The sequence below is a fragment of the Triturus cristatus genome, chromosome 4_2 (assembly GCF_964204655.1).
Source record: "Triturus cristatus chromosome 4_2, aTriCri1.1, whole genome shotgun sequence".
NCBI classification, from domain to species: Eukaryota; Metazoa; Chordata; class Amphibia; order Caudata; family Salamandridae; genus Triturus; species Triturus cristatus.
Window position 1 is genome coordinate 172,612,320 of NC_140586.1, and position 20,989 is coordinate 172,633,308.

General features: G+C 51.2%; 1 protein-coding gene across 4 annotated transcripts in view; it reads right to left on the reverse strand.

The window, feature by feature from the left end:
• The window catches only part of ITGA7 (integrin subunit alpha 7), a 271,460-nt gene extending 250,725 nt beyond the window's left edge, over window positions 1–20,735 (reverse strand). For 3 of the 4 annotated variants that reach the window (XM_085600988.1, XM_085600987.1, XM_085600989.1), the window contains exon 1: window positions 18,993–20,566. In XM_085600988.1, coding sequence (XP_085457114.1) covers window positions 18,993–19,180 — 188 coding nt within the window. In that variant the 5' untranslated portion in view covers window positions 19,181–20,566. Of the gene's footprint in view, window positions 1–18,992 lie in introns of all 4 variants that reach the window. The other variant, XM_085600990.1, reaches the window with a different exon arrangement.
• Window positions 20,736–20,989: the final 254 nt, after the last annotated feature.

The window sequence follows — 20,989 nt, forward strand, 5'->3', positions numbered from 1 at the left end:
ATTTATTAAAAGGCTTTTTTCACCCACACCCTTTGCATTTTGCAGGCTGCAACCAGCTGCTAGTAAGGGGAGGCCAAATCCGTACAGTGTTTGGGATGTATGCCCTCTGCTAGGAAGTCTGTGCAATCCAAGCACATATTTTGGCATCCAAAGAGTGAAGAAAGCCAATGCAGTCTCCTTGATGTGCTGCCCGAGCAAGCTGGGCGAGGCCTAAATCTGCCCATAGGCCAGACCTAGCAGCTGGGGCCTGGGCTTGGCCACCAAAGGCGTGTGAAGCTGGACACGTTCCTCGTTAAAGAGTGCTGCCCCTTCTGAGCAGTGACCATGGTCACTTGAACGCCCACGACGGTCCACACTTCCGGCTCGTAGGGTGTCCGGAACTTCCAACCGGGGTGTCGGTCTTTTATCACTACCCAGTCCCCCACATTAAGCTGGGGATCTTGTGCCCTGCGGGCTTTGCTGGCTTTCCGGTTCATTGTCTCCCTCCTTGCCTGGACGGCCTCATTGTCCCACTTCACGGGCACCCACGTCGGATCAGACGGGATACTGTCTTGTGGGGCCTGCTTGAACAGTAAATGAGCCGGAGCACACTAGGTTGTGCTGTGAGGGGTCTGTCGATAAGCACCAAGGAACTGGTCTAGGGCTGTCTCGAAGTCTTCTCCTTCATCCACAGCGATGCGCAGTGCTCGGTTGAGCGTCTGCATCAGGCGTTCCACCTCCCCATTAGCTTGTGGCTATAACGGGGTGATCTTCCGGTGGCGAATCACCTTGTTCTCAAGGTATTCCTGGAATTCTCGGCCCTGGAACGGAGGTCCATTGTCCGACTTTACCTCTTCAGGTAGCCACATCATCGCAAACGTTTTGTCTAGGACCCTCTTCGCCTGGGTAAATGCCGTTGATGTCACCACTTCCACGATGGGGAATTTCGAGAATGAGCCAACTATGACCAGCATGTGACGTCCGTCTGGGAAGCTCCCGAAGTCTAGGCTGATGTGTGTCCAGGGGATCTTACTCGGTTCTTCCGTGATCACTGGTGCCGGTGCGGGATCTCCTCCGGTGATCGTACAGCTATGGCACTGCCTCACCATCTCCTCCACCATGGAGTCCATCGCTGGGAACCAGACTTTGTTCCGCAGCCTGGCCTTCGTTTTTGCCATCCCTTGGTGGCCAACGTGCACCAGTGTGAGAATCCGTTTCTGCAGCCTCTCTGGGACCACTATCAGGTTCCCTCTCAAGATGACTCCTTGCTCCCCCACGCTGAGTTCATGGCGGACTTGCCAGAGCTGTTGTCGGGCATGGCTGACTTCCGTCCGGAGGACGCGGGTTCCATCCATGAAGCGTGCCCATCCATTGCTCTACAGCGCCTCTCTCACTCGGGACAGAGTGTGGTCTTCTTGGGTGGCCCGGCCAATTTCTTCGAGCGTCATGGCTGTGGGACACGCCCCTTGCGACACCATGTTCATGAACGCTTCGGTGTTACACGCATCCGCCGATGGGTCTGAGGGCACCATGGATTCGGTGTATTGAGTTTTGTGGTTATTGCCATTGTGATGTGAGCCAGTGGCTGTGATCGTTTGAGGTGTATCTTATCTTATATCAGTTATTGTTTGTTTATTAATCAGTATTATAGTTTGCTCAGTTATTGATTCATGCCTTTAGATTATAAGTTTGGTACATATATTTGAATCTTATGCATTTGGTATATGAGATAGCCTTTGTTTAGAGAGTATTATGTAATAAACCCCAAGCCTTATTCTAAAAGTAATAGAGTCTTTGCATTTTGTTAAATAAAACCCCTTTTCAAAAGGTGCTGTTTGTTTTGTGTTCAAGTCTTGCTGTGCCAGGGGTGGTAAAACATGCTCAAAAGTGTATATTATTCAAAGGTGCAGTGGTATATTTGCCTCCCAGGTGGGAGTGCAGGGATTGGGTGTGACTTATTGGTGAGAAGCCACATTCAAAACACTCCCCATGACCAGCTGACCACAGGGGTACAGTCCTGCTTCAGATTCCCCCTTGATTAATCAGCTTGGTTGTTCCTTCCTTCCACCCAAGAATGAGTCAACTATGACCAGCATGTGACGTCCGTCTGGGAAGCTCCCGAAGTCTAGGCTGATGTGTGTCCAGGGGATCTTACTCGGTTCTTCTGTGATAAATGGTGCCGGTGCGGGATCTCCTCCGGTGATCGTACAGGTATGGCACTGCCTCACCATCTCCTCCACCATGGAGTCCATCGCTGGGAACCAGACTTTGTTCCGCAGCCTGGCCTTCGTCTTTGCCATCCCTTGGTGGCCAACGTGCGCCAGTGTGAGAATCCGTTTCTGCAGCCTCTCTGGGACCACTATCAGGTTCCCTGAAGCGTGCCCATCCATTGCTCTCCAGCGCCTCTCTCACTCGGGACAGAGTGTGGTCTTCTTGGGTGGCCCGGCCAATTTCTTCGAGCGTCATGGCTGTGGGACACACCCCTTGCAACACCATGTTCATGAACACTTCGGTGTTACACGCATCCGCCGATGGGTCTGAGGGCACCATGGATTCGGGGTGACGGGACAGATAATCAGCCAGGTTGTGGGCCCCGGGACGGTAGATGACCTTGAAGTTGTACGACTGCAGCTGCACGGCCCACCGTTCGATCCTTGGGGGCGCCAGCCGGGACGAACCTGCGAAAAGCGGGAGCAGAGGCTTGTGGTCAGTCACAACATGGAACTCCTGGCCGCACAGATACAGGTGGAAGTGTTGGTATGCCCACTTGACGGCCAACGCCTCCCGCTCGATTTGAGTGTATCTGGTCTCCGTGTCGGTAAGGGCCTTGCTCGCGTAGGCGACTGGTTTCCAGACCTCAGGGCCGTGTTTTTGATGGAGGACCGCTCCTAGGCCCACTGGGCTGGCATCGACGACCAGTTCCGTGCGCCGCCTTGGATGGAAGTAGGCCATTACAGTTTTGTCTAGCAGCCGCACTTTGATGTCATTGAAAGCCTTGTTGGCAGCCCCCGTCCACTCCCACTTGTGATCATGGCGTGTGAGGATCCGTAGCGGTTCCGACAGGGCAGTGAGGTTTGGAATAAAACGCCAGCAGTACGTGGCCATGCCGAGAAAGCTCCTCACTTCAGTGGGGTTCTTCAGTGTGCTAGTTGTGCAGATGGCCGCAGACTTCTTGAGGTCCACTAGGAGTCCCTCTCGGGTGAAGGTATACCCGAAGAAGTCAACCGTTTCTTGGTAAAACGAACACTTGGACTTGTGCAGGGTCAAACTGCAGTCTGCTAGTCTCTTCAGAGTGGCTCGGAGATAATTGTGGTGGTCCTCTAGCGTGTTCGAGAACACTAGTATGTCATCACTAAGGTTGATCACACCTTGCAGCCCCGACAGTGCTTCTCTGATGGCGTTTTGGAAGACTTCGGCTGCTGATGACACTCCGATGCTGAGACTCTTGTACCGTCGGAGGCCAATGTACGTCGAGAAGGTGGTGATATACCTGCTCTCGGGCTCAAGTTCCAGCTGATGGTAGCCAGCATTCAGGTCCAGCTTGGAGAACCACTTGGCTCCGTTTAGGTCCGCCACTATGTCATCCATTGTGGGAGTGATGTGCCGTTCCCTCTTTACGGCGATATTTGGCAGCCTCATGTCGACACAGAGCCGGATGGCTCCAGGTTGCTTGGGTTTAGGAGCCACGACCAGCGGGGACACCCAGGGGGTTGGGCCAGAGACCTTTCCAATCACGTCGAGATCTTCAAGCTTTTTCAGCTCTTCCTCCACTTGCGGGCGAAGATTGAACGGTACCCTCCGGTGCCTGAGGGCCACTGGTCATACCGAGGGGTCAATGTGGAGTTTGAATTTCTTGCCCTTGAGCTTTCCTAGACCTTTGAAGAATGTCAAAGGTCTTCAAAGACCCAGGAATTCCTTCAGCATCGCTTCGGCGTGGGAGTCATGGATCTGGTTGGCGAAGAAAACAAGTCCTAGGTCCTCGGCCGTGTGGCAGCTGAGCAGTGTTCCCTTTCTTCCCTCGGTGATGTAGAAACTGGTCTCAGTGGTCTAGCTTCCGCTCGCGACTTTGGCCTGAATGACTCCCCGAAGAGGAAGAGGATCGGTCCCTCCGTACGTATAGATCCGGGCCTTGGAGGGCGCAAGCGGGGGTCACGGTGACAGGCGGTCGTACTGCTCTGAGTCCATCACATTGACGGATGCGCTGGTGTCAATGAGGGCTTGCACATCTCTGCCTTCGACTGAGACGGAGCACATTGGAGGTGGCCTTCGGCGATGGTCCATTCTGCTGACGTACGACACCACAAACACTTCCTCGTCCTCTCCATACATCGGGCACCGTTCCTGCGGCTGGTCCCCCGCTGTCGATGGTGGATTGTCGAGAGAGATCTGGCGAACGCGTTGTGGCATGCTTCTGGGCCTCGACGACATTGGTCTGAACCGCCCGCCGCGGCATACCTTGGCGTAGTGATTCATCTTGCCACAGCTGGAGCATGTCTTCCCTTTCACCCCACAACAGCCGTTTCTTCTCCACAGTATCCACACGGTCCTCCTGGTGGCGACCTGGGTGCTTGGCAAGCCGCGGTGGGGCGTCTCTGGATTGCTTCAACCCTCTCCTTTTGATCGGCGAGTGCCTGGGCGCATGTGAGGCGGCCACTGGTGTGTGCAAGGCAGCTTCCATTTCCTCCACTCGGACGTCCGGCAGCTCGTGGGAGCGGGCCAGGACCAGGATCTCGTCCAGCGAGATTCCTGGTTGACGAAGGATCAGCTTCCGCAGGAGTTTGAAATGGCATCCTAGGATGATTTTGTCCCGGATCTCGTCCCGGGAGTCCGTGAACGTGCACGTGCTAGCTAGCAGGCGTAGCTGTGCATAGAACATGTCGACAGACTCCGAGTCCATCTGCCACACCCTCTTGAACATGAACTTTTCAAAATCGGGGTTGAGTTGTGGGTCAAAGTGCCTGTTAGCACGAGGCCACGTGCCACGGACCATCCTGTGGCTTCACGTGCGTGCAGGAGGTGATACGCTCTCTAGCGCTGTCTCTTGGGAAAACAAGCGTGTATGTTGCAGGCCTCTGTCTACCTTGCCCTGAAGTTTCCACCGTATTCAGTGCCTTTTTTTCTTTTTTTTTCTCTCTCTGGCCTCCCTGTAGTGAAAGAGCCACTTTTGTAGTCTGGCACCCTATGATGACCTCCGACTACCACCATTTTAATAGATTTTAGTGCGTTATTTTACCCTAGCCTTAATGTAGGATGGTTCTGCATATTCCTGCTTCTCTTCTGTTCTATAATCTTGCTGTCTTTCAATGGGAGCTGTTACGGAATGGAACAGTCTTGCCAAGAGCAGAGCATGTGGGATGTGCATTTGAAGGCGTGCAGTTGTACAGGAATGTGTATTGTATTGTGCATTGGTGAGAACTATGAGTTCTTACTATTGGCTTTGACATGGTTTAATGTCATTCTGTTTTCTGACTTTACCTTGCTTTATGGCAGTGCTTACTATTTATTAGCTTTGACATGCTTTCATGTCATCTTGCTTTTCAATTCTATCTTGCTTTGGGCCTTTCTGTGTGCATAGCCTAACTAACTAAATTTAAGCTATTTTCTGTGCTTGCACATAGCTGCAAAGTGGGGAGGGCATGTTCTGCTCTTCCTCCTGTTTTTCACACTTTACTGACTAGAGAAAACTGGTTCTTATCAGAGGAATGTGCATGGTCCGTCTCGAAGCCATAGCAAAGGCCTGATCAACCGATGCCGTGGCCTTGGAGCAGACTGGTACGGGCTCTCATGAGAACGAGAGGGCGAGGTTTGCTAGAAGCTTCGTTATGTTTGGATTTGTATTAAAAGGGGGAGCCTCCACTGATCTGGTGGGAGTTTGGGAGTTTGGATTCCGAGCGAGGACAGATGTGTCTATCTCGGATTGAACCCTGATTGTTGAGCTCTAATCCCCGGCTGTGTGAAGACTTCCCCCGGCGAGAAGTGGCCAGTGTATGCATCAGGTGATGTATTGAGATTTGTGGTTATTGCCATTGTGATGTGAGCCAGTGGCTGTGATCGTTTGAGGTGTTTTCTTTGTGGTGTGGGAGGTGCACATCCAGAGTGTATCTTATATCAGTTATTGTTTGTTTATTATTCAGTATTATAGTTTGCTCAGTTATTGATTCATGCCTTTAGATTATAAGTTTGCTACATATATTTGAATCTTATGCATTTGGTATCTGAGATACTCGTCGCCAATGTAGCACGGAGGGGCCTGGGTATGACTAGGCCGCAGCAGCGCTGAAACAAAGACACAAGACAACTGCTTTCACTCTCATGGCCGGAAGACCCCGAGCGGTCTCCAGACGTTTATTTATCCTCCCGGGTCGAGCCCGCCCCGAGGGGTGTATGGATGCGTGAAAATTGTGACATTGTAGTAGAGGGCCCGTGTGGCTCTCTACAGATGCCAGAGAACCATCTTGAACATAACTGCTCCAAAACGGAAATACTCATGACTGTGTCCAGTCAAAATTGAGCCCATACATCCTCGCAGCCTCACGAGGTAGAACTGCCTTCAGCCACTTTGACGGCAGTGATGAACCCTGTTGTGATCACCCTTACTTCTCACTCCAAACCTAAGCCAACGAAGTGAGCAGACACTCTTTCTATGTGACAATGTTTCTTTCCTTATTTAGGAGTTTACCGGAAGATACAGGCTTCAATTGCTTAAGTGCTGCTACGTCTTAAATACGCTTAAAGGATCCTCACTGAACTGTTTAGACACCAAATCAAAATGCACTGCAAATATAGACTACCACACAGTGCTTAATTTGTAAACAAATAAGTGCTGGGGCCTTCCTGATGAGGCCACCGCAGTTTGCACCACACATTGCCAGTGCAAGAGCTGCCAATAATAGAACTTACACAACTACTAACCATCACACTGCTACAAGTGTGAGATTTCTGACTGTTCAAGGCCCCCAAGCTTTAAAAAAGGTTTGGGTGGCTGGAATTAGTTGTTTTAAACATGTATTGACTTATTAAATAACTGTTTTACTACTCATCGTCAAATAAGCAGCTGTTCCAAGTGCCGGTGCCGGCAATTAAGTGCAGGTACTGAGCTCCGGAAAGCACCGGCTCAAATTAAGCACTGCTACCACATCACCTCAGCCTAAAGGCCTTACACGAATCACCAACCAACCATATAAGAAACTTCTCCAAAGCCCTTTGCGATGCTCAGCAGGCAGTCCAAGGGACAGGGCAAACCTTTGTTTGCAAATTGTACAGTCGGAAGGGTAAACCTCAGATCCAGAATGCCTCTGCTGCTAACATTGCTCCATGTTGACAGACACGCAGGTGGCGGCTCCTCCATGTGGGTGGAGGAGCGTCGCCCCACTGCTTTCTCGCATTGCAAGAAGCAGAAACATAAAATGGCATTATGAATACCATTTTATGTTTCTGCTTCTCGCAGTGCGAGAAAGCAGAAGGGTTTGGTGGGAGTTTGGTCCTGCTCTAGGCAGGGGAGGAGTGGCTTGCCCACTGTTGTGGGCGCTGACGGGGAACAGCCATTACAACGCGGTTTTTACCACGCAATGCAGTTACATCGCATGCATTACAACGCATGCGATGTTACAACGCTATGCCATTACAACGCAAGTCTTTACATCGACTTGCGCTAGATTGCGTGCTAACATTACAAATAGTGTAGTTTACTATCCCAACACCTTCCCTACTGTTAAGTGGACTGGAGTTGGAATAGTAAATTACACTTTTTTAATGTTAGCACGCCATCTAGCGCAAATCGATGTAAAGTCTTGCGTTGTAATGGCATTGCGTTGTAACATCGCATGTGTTGTAACGCATGCGATGTAACTGCACGCGTTGTAAAAACCCGCGTTGTAATGTCATACATCCGGGCGCTGACTGTTTGGTCGGCCCCAGGGCCGACCAAACCATTCATAGGCACTCTCCTGTTTTCTCATGTAGGCTGCATGCAGCCTGCATGGAACTAAACGGCCTCCTCATAGACGCCTGTGCGATCGGCGTCCCAGCCAATCACAATGCTACCATTGCAGTGTTGTGATTGGCTTAAGGGGGGAGAGGGAGGCTGTCTGCACCTTAGACAGAAAGGTTTTAGGTTTGTTCGAACTCGTTTTAGGCTTGGTATTTTCCATCGATTAACAAGATTTACGGTAAGCAACGACTGGTCAACCTCACTTTCTAAATGTCCATGTGATGAAATGTCGCAGCAAACAATATTTCATGTAGTGCTTTTTGTACATTTTATGAAGTACAGAGAAAGATGTGGATTTTGCCAGTTTTAAAGCTGTTTGGTTTTAGGCAATGTCGCCCAGCATTTATATACCTCAAGCTTTTAGATAACGAATATGGTATATGATCTGTGGCAATTTGAAAAAAAAATGTAATCAGATGCAGAAAAACTATTAGTTTATGAAATGTTATTGATGTAATTTCAATTCTACACTTTGATGATTTTTAATCAGCTGCTGCTGAAGTTTTTTTAACTTTCATGTCAATTGCTTATTTAAATGTTTTTAATACATAACTGTTTTAGTCTGTAAAGATTATTTGTTTGCATTTGCTTTTGTGATTTCCTTTGTAGAAATTGAATAAAGCTTATTGGATTGGATTGGACAGATAGGTACTCCTGCTGTCTCGATATCTTAAGGAAATGTTTACGTTCGGTTTGGAATTTTGACGGTGGTGTATGAGTATTTAATGACTGTTATTGTACAATATTAATCAGGATTTTATGTTCATTTCATTTAGCAGAAATGTCAGGTTAGTGTTTGTAGGAGGTAAGTAAGTTTATTAAATCAAAGAACTGTTTAAAAAATATTGTGATGTTGCATAATCATATTTGGCTTTCAGTACGTTAAGCCATTTGAGCCCTATGGGCGTTGCGCGCCAGACCTGGATAAAAAGGCCGTACTTGTGCATTCACACTCTTGAGGTGTGCAAATTTTGGCTTGGGCAGAACAGCATTGGAGAAACCCGGTAGGTCACAACCTTATGTGTGGAACCAGAGATGACATGCGTGAGGAATAAAGTACAACGATAAAACAATGCTTTCCAGATCACTCATTTACAAACAAAAACCTTTCAAATCACATCAGCAGTTTACATGCGTAAAACGCACACTGATCATGTCCGTAGTGTGCTAGTGCACCCAACTCACAAGTCATATAGGTGGTGTACTGAACACAAAACTGACAAATCCTACTGCTTGAGTGCTAGTAGACCACTAATATGAATTGTAGCACTTTTGTGTGGGTCAGATTAATAGGACTGGATATTTAGCAGGTTTGGCCATTCTGGTAGCCATTGGAATTCTTGGAACACGTGGGATTAAAATGGCTGCCGTGGGCACACAAATGTTCACTGCACTAAAAGCGATTTGGGGGGCCTTTTGATATGGATCTCTGCTTCTCATATGAAAGCCTGGCATCTAAGGTAAGTCAGCTGGGGACTGGATCTGGGATAAGCATGGTATTTGTGATTCCGCAGGAATGGTCTTGGGTAAGGATGCATACATGTCCACCTTTTCTGCTGAATCTCCAGATTCTTTATAAAGTCTGGAGGCAAATGTTGAACCTCACCTCACATTTTTGGATTCTCAGCTAAGGTTTGCACATCTTTTTCTGCACACGGTAAAATAAGTCCATTTTACTTCCGAGCCTTCCAGCTTTACCTCCTTGGTCCCGGAGGAAGGGTGCATCTTCAGGTAATCGAGGGGTGCTGAGCCATCTGGCCTGGAGATCTAGCTCTTTCAAAGACCTTCTGTGTGAAGCTCAAGGTCTACACAAGGAGGCTCGGCTTTGGAGGGCTTGAAACAACACTCTCTGTAGCTTGGTAAACCGGGTCATGTTGATGACTGGAAAAGGACGTGGCTCTCATGGAGGCAAGATCCGTAAGTGTGGCCAGTTTTCCTTTGATTTGTACACAATAAGGTCTGGTTACAGACTAATGAATTGCTATTGATCAGCAGTTGCAGCCGAACATCACTTGATGGACAACGATCTGTCGGCACAGTGAATTATGAAGGTAATTCCTCCTCAGATATCACAGAAACATGGTTTGCTACAGTGTGGGATGACAAGACGAGGATGTCTTGGTATTGAACTGGGTAGCAAATTCTGATCTCTGCTTTAAACAACTTTCCATGAAGCTGGAGGTCCTCTTGACCCTCTTCAATGTGTTTTTGATAAATTCTCATACAATGGCGTTGGAGGAAAGGTCTACTTTTTCTAATATACACGGGGATGGGCACCTTTGGGGTTAAAAGGAGGAAAACACATCGAAGATCTATTTTTAGTATTATTTTTCACCACCATCCGAAGTTAGCTGCAAAGTTGTTCAAAAGAGTTTGAGCAGATGTCAGAGGTTTTTCACCTTCCAAGGGAGGAGCAGCTTTTGATCTATGTAAGCATCCTTATAAAACTTGTTTTTCATCAACAGTGACGGGGTAGTTGTATACAAAGACGCAGAAAGCAGGGGCAGATGTGGGCTTTGATTTTCACTTGACTCGTGAAGCAATCAGCAGTAAGAGTTTTGTGCCTGGTCACATGAATTCATGAAAGCGGCCGGGTGGTCGAATGTGCCAAGCATTTCACCTTTATGAAGGGGGGCTCCAGAGAATCTGAGCTTTATTGTTAAGACAGGGGGAGCATTACCTCTCACAGTGGATTACCTGTGCAGCAATTGAGTAGTTTTTTTTCTGTAAGAGGATTGTTAGGGGGGCAATAACTTTTACATTCAAAACATAAGTGATAGATGTAAAATGCTACTTTAATTCTTTGGTTGGCAAAGATGATTTGAGGTTTTCCTGCTGTGCATTGAGTGATTTTGTTTAATGTTTGGTCGCATGGCCTTGTTGGCAGGGAAGTCATGTTGTCAATGAAAACTAGGTTATTCTGAGATTAGGAAGTGTTGCAAGTTTCTCTCAGTTGAAGAATGAAAGTATCTTCAGAAAATTCAGAAGGACGATTGAGGACAGCAGAGTGCCAATGTGGCGATGGGAATTGCGGTCAAGGTTCTGCTGCTCTTCCAGGGTTGCACCGCAGTGAAGAGGCATTGGAATGAGTAATGCCTGACGCTAGCATCTGTGCCTTTAACAAAATCCAGATTCTCGGCAAGTATCAGTCCTCGACTACCTGGTGGGTGTCTGCCGGGCTGGTGGCTGCCTTTCCTGAATTTTGAGGCACAGCCTTGGTCAGTGCCCAAGAAGGATAAAATCCATGTTGTTCCCTAATAATAAAACCCAGTTTTTGTATGTAAGCGAGACGCCTCTTAGCACATTCTGCAATTGTGTGAGCACATTGAAGAGTGTTGAGTCAAGGAAACCAAGGGAGTCTTGGCTAGCATGTGCTTGTAGCAAGATCTGGCACATTGGGATAGTCAGGAGAAGCAACAGCACCACACATGTACACTAATACCAAGTACCCCCCCCCCCTCACGCCAAAACCTGAAGAAAATGCCTGTCAAGGACTGACAAAGCTCATCATGGTATGTATAGGTGCTCTGCTGGACGGGCATAACTGCCCTGAGCAAACTACTCATAGCCACCCTCCTCCAGTCTCCAGGGAAACACCCTCCTCTTCTGAAGGTTGTGTCTGCAACCTGTGCCCTCCTGCGCTAGGGACCAGCAACCACAGGTCCTTGTAGCGAGACAGTAAGCAGACCACACTATGCCCATGCAGGTACCCAGCACTTGCAGCCTGGGAGGCCAAAGTGACACGGGAGACCCTTGGGTGCAAGAATGCCCTGACCGTGAGTGACCCGACTACAACACAGCTTACTCGCGCCCCCTGTCCCTGACGATGGGGGACTCATAGACAAAGATGGCCACAGGGCCCAGGGCACCGCAAAACCTTTACTGCACATGGGAAAGCTATGTATTTGTTTCATGTTTTCTGTAGAGTGGGCCCCATCATATTCGAAAACAATTGTGCAGCTCCTACTTGTCCCACAAATGGACTAAACGATAATAAAGCAAAAACCCTTTATATACACACACACCTGCTTAAAACTGGATGCAAGGTTCTCAAATAGTTGACGAATTTAGTGTAATGTACTGAGCTATAAAAGTCTCCAGTCAGCAAGCGGGCAACATGACATAGCGTAATGTTGTAATCTCAGAAATTTTGTATAAGAAGCATAATGCAGATTGTCTGAATTTACACCATATTACATTAGCGTAGCAAAACGTTCGCTCGGGCCTACTAAGAACCTATTTTTGGTACACACTTACCATAGATTTCACTGTGTTACAATAACCTTGGAGGACCACCACAGCTGGGTATGTAGAATAAGAGAAACAGTAAATATTTGCTTGTCCTTGGCCCGACCCTTGGCTGCGGGGTATACCGAGTTCTGGGCAGGAGAAAACCTAGATGCAACCGCTGCAGTGAGCTCAAACCATCCTCCGTCCCTACCCTGATGCAACCAGTACTACATTTCAAGGTACTGAGGGACTTATGTAAGAAAAGGTTTTTCCCATTCTATGTCTATGGGGAAATGGGCCTTAGTTTATATCCCGCTACGTTGACAGTGTGTTTTTTTAATCCTAGCCTTTGCGACATCAGAAGTGGCTCGGATTTATGGACAGGCTCAGAGATGTAAGCTTCTTGAAGCATGGCGGCAGGCTAACATTGTCCCAACCAATCATTGTAGAGAAAACAATTGCATCTTTAACTTATGCCATCTTGTAGGACACCTGCCTGGACCACATCTAGAAAACCTATCACTATAAAGCGTCATTTATATTGTATTAACCTGAGCACAATTGGTACATTCCCTTTCAGAACCATACCTCTGGCTGGACCGAGGCCTTTTATATGAGATAGCTTTACTTTGGTGCCTAGAGCCAACCTTCTCACACCTCCCCCGGGTCTCGACCCCAGTTGCCACTGGAGAGTCGATAAAAGTACAGAAGTCCTACCGAGCAATTCCAGACCCCTAACCCAAAATCCTGGTCCATCAGTATAATTGAAACTGCAATGGGTTCCCCACAGCCAGCAGAATCTGCCGTAAATCCTGGCACCCCGTGCTGGTTCCCTACCTGCCAGGCCCGGTTCTTCGATATATTAGCTACGCCCCACCCCCACACACCACTGACAGGCCCCAGCCACTCTTTTTGTGAGACCCTAGTCCCTTTCTCCTGTCAATCATGTAACCCTTCCTCTGTGTGTGACCACATCTTGTGTCTGTCAGGCCTCATCCTCTGTTAGGCCTTCATCCCTTTGTGCCAGACCACACCCTGCGTCTCCCAGTCAGGCCTCCATCCTCTCCCACTGCAAGGGCCCTATCTTCCCATCCTACCTGACAGGGCCCTGTCCATCCCGTTGTGTCTTGTCTAGATTCTGTCTATTCACCTACCGCCACCAGTCAGGCCTCCATCTCCTCCCACTGCGAGGTCCCTATCTTACCATCCTACCTGACAGGACCCTGTAAATCCCCCTGTATCATGTCTAGATTCTGTCCACTCTCCGCGCCTACCTCCACCAGTCAGGCCTGCATCCTCTGTCGCTGCGAGGTCCATAACCGCCCTCCCCCACCCCGCCAGGCACTCAGATCGGTCTTTGTGTCAGGCCTGGATTCTCTCTGCTTACCGGGGCCCAGCCCCACGCATCCTGTCTCTGAAAGCAGCCGCGGCCCACCGCTCTTACCTGCAGCGGCCGCGGCTATAAGAGAGGCTGGCCCCAGTGACCCCTCGGATCCCTGTTCCCCTCTCCCTCCCAGCCCCAGTGTTGTTAGGCCCTGGTGTCTACCTCCTTCTCATGCCCGGCTCTGCTTTCCTGTCAGGGTTTGAATCCTCTCTGTGGCGGTCCCTGGTCATCCGCTCCCGCCAGTCCTGATTGATTCCGCCCTCACTGCATGCCCTGCGGCCTTTTCTTGCGAGCCCTGCGCCCTCTCCCCATCACACTGCAAGGCGCCAAGGTCCCTCCGCCGGAGCCGGTCCTTTTAAGCCCACTCTTCTTGCAACTCCACTCCGTGCGGGGGGCGTGGCGTAGCTATCAATAGTGCAGCAGGTGCAGTGGCACAGGGCCCGCTGTGTGACGGGCCCAATCAGGATATGGTTAATACTCCCAAACCACGGTGTGCGGGACAGTCTCCTTCGCACCATTGGGCCCTGCGCCCTGCGTAAGCCACTGACTCCGTGTCACCTTGGGAGCGGTTGGCTGGAGTCCCTACAGCTCGCTGGGCCCGGATATCAACCAGCACAGCACCGTGTAACTAAAGCGCATCTGCAGGCGCCTAACCCCTCTTCCCCCGCCGCACGCGCTGCATCCACCCCACACCACGCACTGTGCCGAGGAGCGCTGGCAGCCTGCTTGTCATGCGGCAGGAAAGGGGCTGGGCGGGGATGGGTCTGCGCAGACTGCACTGTCGATTCCTGGCTGGCCGGGACTAGGACGGGTCCATGCACACTGAACAGGGTGGGCATCTCGGGGTACACTTGTGCCGGGCTCACTAGCACTAGGACAGGTTCTTACACACTAAACAGGATGGGCCTTTCAGCGTGCACTTGTGCCTTGCTCACTGGTACTAGGACTGGTTCATGCACGATGAACAGGATGGGCCTCTCGGATGCACTTGTGCCTTGTTCACTGGTACTAGACTAGTTCATGCACACTGAACAGGATGGGCCTTTCGGGGTGCACTTGTGCCTTGCTCACTGGTACTAGGACTAGTTCATGCACACTGAACAGGATGGGCCTCTCGGGGTGCACTTGTGCCTTGCTCACTGGTACTAGGACAGGTCCATGCACACTGAACAGGGTGGGCCTCTCGGGGTGCACTTGTGCCTTGCTCATTGGTACTAGGACTGGTTCATGCACACTGAACAGGGTGGGCCTCTCGGGGTGCACTTGTGCCTTGCTCACTGGTACTAGGACAGGTCCATGCACACTGAACAGGGTGGGCCTCTCGGGGTGCACTTGTGCCTTGCTCACTGGTACTAGGACAGGTCCATGCACACTGAACAGGGTGGGCCTCTCGGGGTGCACTTGTGCCTTGCTCATTGGGACTAGGACTGGTTCACAAGCGCTGGACAGGGTAGGCCTCTCGATGAACACTTGCGCCGAGATCACTGGTACTAGGACAGGTTTATGCACACTGAACAGGGTGGGCCTCTCGGATGCACTTGTGCCTTGTTCACTGGTACTAGACTAGTTCATGCACACTGAACAGGATGGGCCTTTCGGGGTGCACTTGTGCCTTGCTCACTGGTACTAGGACTAGTTCATGCACACTGAACAGGATGAGCCTCTCGGGGTGTACTTGTGCCTTGCTCACTGGGTCTAGGACTGGTTCATGCACACTGAACAGGGTGGGCCTCTTGGGGTGCACTTGTTCCTTGCTCACTGGGACTAGGACTGGTTCATACACACTGATCATGGTAGGCCTTTCAGGGTGCACTTGTGCCTTGCTCATTGGGACTAGTACTGGTTCATGCACACTGAACAGGGTGGGCCTCTTGGGGTGCACTTGTGCCGGGCTCACTAGCACTAGGACAGGTTCTTGCACACTAAACAGGATGGGCCTTTCAGGGTGCACTTGTGCCTTGCTCACTGGTACTAGGACTGGTTCATGCACACTGAGCAGGATGGGCCTCTCGGGGTGTACTTGTGCCTTGCTCACTGGTACTAGGACAGGTTCATGCACACTGAACAGGGTGGGCCTTTCGGGGTGCACTTGTGCCTTGCTCGCTGGGACTAGGACTGGTTCATGCACACTGAACAGGATAAGCCTCTCGTGGTGCACTTATGCCGGGCTCACTGGTACTAGGACAGGTTCACGCACAGTGAACAGGGTGGGCCTTGTGGGGTACACCTGTGCCTTGCTCACTGGGACTAAGACTGGTTCATGCACACTTAACAGGCTGGGCCTTTCGGGGTGCACTTGTGCCGGGCTCACTGGGACTAGAACTAGTTCATTAACACTGAAGAGGGTGGGCCTTTCAGGGTACACTTGTGCCGGGCTCACTGGGACGAGGACTGGTTCATGCACACTGAACAGGGTGGGCCTTTCGGGGTGCAATTGTGCCTTGCTCACTGGTACTAGGACTAGTTCATGCACACTGAACAGGATGGGCCTCTCGGGGTGCACTTGTGCCTTGCTCACTGGGTCTAGGACTGGTTCATGCACACTGAACAGGGTGGGCCTCTCGTGGTGCACTTATGCCGGGCTCACTGGTACTAGGACAGGTTCACGCATAGTGAACAGGGTGGGCCTTGTGGGGTACACCTGTGCCTTGCTCACTGGGACTAAGACTGGTTCATGCACACTTAACAGGCTGGGCCTTTCGGGGTGCACTTGTGCCGGGCTCACTGGGACTAGAACTGGTTCATTAACACTGAAGAGGGTGAGCCTTTCAGGGTACACTTGTGCCGGTCTCACTGGGACTAGGACTGGTTTATGCACACTGAACAGGGTGGGCCTTTCGGGGTGCACTTGTGCCTTGCTCACTGGTACTAGGACTAGTTCATGCACACTGAACAGGATGGGCCTCTCGGGGTGTACTTGTGCCTTGCTCACTGGGTCTAGGACTGGTTCATGCACACTGAACAGGGTGGGCCTCTTGGGGTACACTTGTGCCTTGCTCACTGGGACTACGACTGGTTCATACACACTGAGCATGGTGGGCCTTTCAGGGTGCACTTGTGCCTTGCTCATTGGGACTAGGGCTGGTTCATGCACACTGAACAGGGTGGGCCTCTTGGGGTGCACTTGTGCCGGGCTCACTAGCACTAGGACAGGTTCTTGCACACTAAACAGGATGGGCCTTTCAGGGTGCACTTGTGCCTTGCTCACTGGTACTAGGACTGGTTCATGCACACTGAACAGGATGGGCCTCTCGGGGTGCACTTGTGCCTTGCTCACTGGTACTGGGACAGGTTCATGCACACTGAACAGGGTGGGCCTTTCGGGGTGCACTTGTGCCTTGCTCATTGGGACTAGGACTGGTTCACAAGCGCTGGACAGGGTAGGCCTCTCGATGTGCACTTGCGCCGAGCTCACTGGTACTAGGACAGGTTTATGCACACTAAACAGGGTGGGCCTCTCAGATGCACGTGTGTCACGCTCGCTGGGACTAAGACTGGTTCATGCACACTGAACAGGATGGGCCTCTCGTGGTGCACTTATGCCGGGCTCACTGGTACTAGGACAGGTTCACGCACAGTGAACAGGGTGGGCCTTGTGGGGTACACCTGTGCCTTGCTCACTGGGACTAAGACTGGTTCATGCACACTTAACAGGCTGGGCCTTTCGGGGTGCACTTGTGCCGGGCTCACTGGGACTAGGACTGGTTCATTAACACTGAAGAGGGTGAGCCTTTCAGGGTACACTTGTGCCGGGCTCACTGGGACTAGGACTGGTTCATGCACACTGAACAGGGTGGGCCTTTCGGGGTGCACTTGTGCCTTGCTCTTTGGGACTAGTACTGGTTCATGCACCCTCAACAGGGTGGGCCTTTCAGGGTGTACTTATCTTGCTCATTAGGACTAGGACAGGTTCATGTGCACTAAATAGGGTGGGCCTCTCGAGGCGCACTTGTGCCGGGTTCACTAGGACTAGGACAGGTTCATGCACAATGAACAGGGTGGGCCTCTTGGGGTGCCTTTGTGCCTGGCTCACTGGGACAGATACTTGCACCTGTGACAGGGCAGTGGGGGCGAGCTCTAGGGCTGCCCGTACGCGTGGCTGGAACAGGTACGAACGAGCCGCGGCTGGCGGGGCAGAGTAATTAGGCAGCCACCCAACAGGTGACTGTAGAACCGAATAGGTAAGTGTAGTCGTATTTGTGACATACATCTAGGTGGTCACCACTAATATGGTCGTATCTGACGTGGTTACTACTGCACAGTGATCACTGCCGTGAGTGCAACTGCACCCTGAAGGCCGGGCTGAAAGCAAGAACCCCAGCAGTGGCGAGAGGATCATACTGTGTAAATACGTAATATATATGTCCAACCCTAATCGCTTTAACTTTTCTTAAAATGTAACCTTGAGTGGATTTACAACTTGAATTTATGTAACTCCAAGCACTAGTATCTGTAGTAGACTTATGTACTTGCTACCACTCTTATGTGAATTTAGAGTTTTTAGGTCTCGCCTGACCCAGCGCATGCACTGGTCTGGCGAGACTTATTGAGAGGGCTCCAAAAAGTGCTATCAGGCCAGCCTAGAGCTACAGTGCATGTGCGCGGGCGCGCGCGCCGCGCTTTACCGCAATTACTTTCACTTAAGTGCTATCAGGCCAGTCTAGAGCTACAGTGCATGTGCGCGGGTGCGCGCGCCGCGCTTTACCGCAATTACTTTCACTTTCACGGCCGCTTTGATGTTTGATCGCGATCACTTTCACTTTCGCGCCCACAGGGCCGCTTTTCATAGCCAATAGGTCTCGCTTTTGGGACCTATCAGTATTTAGTTATGCAACTGTTGCATGGCTAAACACTTATTAGGTCCCAAAGGCGAGACCTATTGGCTATGCCAATGCTTGTTCTGTTTGTATCTGTTATTCATGTGCTCTGAAGTCCTTATGTAATGTAACTGGTTCTATTGTAAAGCGTTCTGCCACCATCGGGTAAAGTTTGCGGTATATAAAAACGCCTAAATAATAAAAACGGGTCAATGCAAGTGGGAAAGGAGGCGCGGTTCGGACTGCACGTGCCTACCTGTTTTATATTCATTGGCAATTTGGTCACATACTGAATTAAGCCCCTCTGGGGCCGCCTTGATGGGTTGGGGGAATCTTGAGCCCCCCTCCCCCCATTCCAGCGCAGCAGGGGATGCAGGGGCCTGCCTTATCCCCCGATGCACGTGCATCTGCCTGGCAGGAACTAGGGCAGGCCCATCACGCGGACAGTATAGGGAGGGCCCCTCGGATTGCACGTGTGTCGGAGACTAGGACAGGCCCATCATGCGCACAGTATAGGGGGGCGCTGGGTCTGCGCGTGTGCCATGCCATTGCGGCGCAGACAAGCAAGGCAGTGAGACAGTGGGGTACTCACCAGCTGAAGGGGTCCGGGCGGAGCTGCCGGTGCAGGGCGACGGAGAATCCGAAGAGACTGCCCGGAGGCCCGTCCTTGGAGATAGTCCCAGTGGTGTCCAGGTTGAAGGCTACAAGCAGAGACAGCTGTTGCAGGCAGAGACATGAAGCTAGGAGCCAGGCCCTGGGATGCAGTGGGGTGGCAGGCATGCTTCAGACCTTCTGTGAGAAGGATAGGTCCTTCTTCAGAAACAGTGAAAATAACACAGCTCCTGCAGAAACCAGTGTAGGCGCTATACTTAGACTCCCGCTGTACCCAGTGCCTCCAATCCTGGACTCTACTTCAGCGGAAAACAGCGAACACTCCCCTGCAGAAAAGAGAGAAATAAGTGTGCCTTGGCCTTGGAAATAAATCGCCTCTAGCCAAAACCAGGAAAGCAAGCGCCTCAGGACCTGAGCAAGTGATTTGAACCAGTGACTCGGTTCCTCCTGGAACCAGTGCATACGTTTCCTTGTGCGTTCATTTCCAAGTGAAACCAGTGCGTTTATTTCCTCTTGAAATCCAGTGCGTCTAACCGTTCCCGAGAATTATCAGTCTGTTTTAAAAATGAAAACCAGCTCCGTTTTTTCCACGTGGAATCAGTGTGCCTATTCCCTTGTGAAAATTGTGCTTCTAAGTGAAAAATCCGGGCGTCTATTTCCTCGTGATTTCAGTGCGTATTTTTCCTCGTGAAATCAGGTCTTCTATTCCTCTTTAAAAAAGACAGTGAATATATTCCTTGTAAAACCAGTGTATTTTACCTTGTGAAACCAGTGCATAGATGTCCTTTTGGTATCAAAAGGTTCTGAAAATAGTTCTATCACATTTCCGTGAAACCGACGTTGCGTATCCCTCGTGAAAACAACGGGTCTCCTTCCCCGTGAACCTAATTCGTCTGTTTCTCAAGTAATCACTCCCTCGTGTAATTCAAGTATTTCCCGTAGTCCCGGTAAGCCTCGCGCCTATCTTACTTGGAATAGAGACGGCTCCCTTCCTGGGAGCACCACGGTTGCTGCTCCCGGTGACTCGTCCTGGTGACAGCGGAGCCTCTATCCTGAGAATACCGGTACTGGTGTTCCTGGTGACACCGGCCCCTCTGTTCACGGTGAGAGCGGCGTCTCTATCCTGAGGATACCGGTAATGCTATTCCTGGTGACACTGGCCCCTCTGTTCCTGGTGACAGCGGTGTCTCTATCCTGAGGAGAACGGTACTGGTGGTCCATGCGCCACGGGTCCCTCTGTTCCTGGTGAAAGCTGCGCCTCTATCCTGAGAATACCGGTACTGGTGTTCCTGGTGACACCGGTACCTCTGTTCCTGGTGACATCGGCCCCTGTGTTGTGACAGCTGCGCCTCTATCCTGAGGTGACCGGTACTGGTGTTCCTGGTGACAGCGGTGCCTCTGTTCCTGGTGACAGCGGTGCCTCTCTGTTCCCAGTGGCAGTGGAACCTCTCTTTCTAGAGACACCGTCCTTGCTGGCGCCGGCCCCTCTGTCCTCAGTGGCGCAGGTCGCTTGCTCCTGGGGACACCGGCACGCCTGCTTGCAGTGACAGCGGCGGACTCCGCCCACGGCTTGCCAGGCGTCCGTCCGGCCGGCGGCGAGTAGCGGTGGCGCTCCCTGTGCTCAGACCCAGCGGAGGTCCGGGCTGCCCTCCGGCAGGCTGTGACGCGCTTCGGGCAGAAGGGGAGCCCCCCGCCGGTTCCTCTGCCAGGCTGGGTCTGGCACACACTGGAGCTCAGAGAGCAGAGGGAGAGCAGACTGCCACCGGAATCCCACGCCCACCATAGAAGACAGCGAGGGGGGGAGGGAGCAGGTGGAAGGACGGGGGGAGGGCAGAGGGTGGGAGAGGACACGGCGAGAGAGAGGGTGGTGGGACAGGAGGATGAGACGAGGCAGAAGGAAGGAAGAAATAGAGCAAACTGAGGGGGGCAGAAGGAAAGGGGGTAAAGAAAAGTGAGACAGTAGAGGTCGAGGGTCGG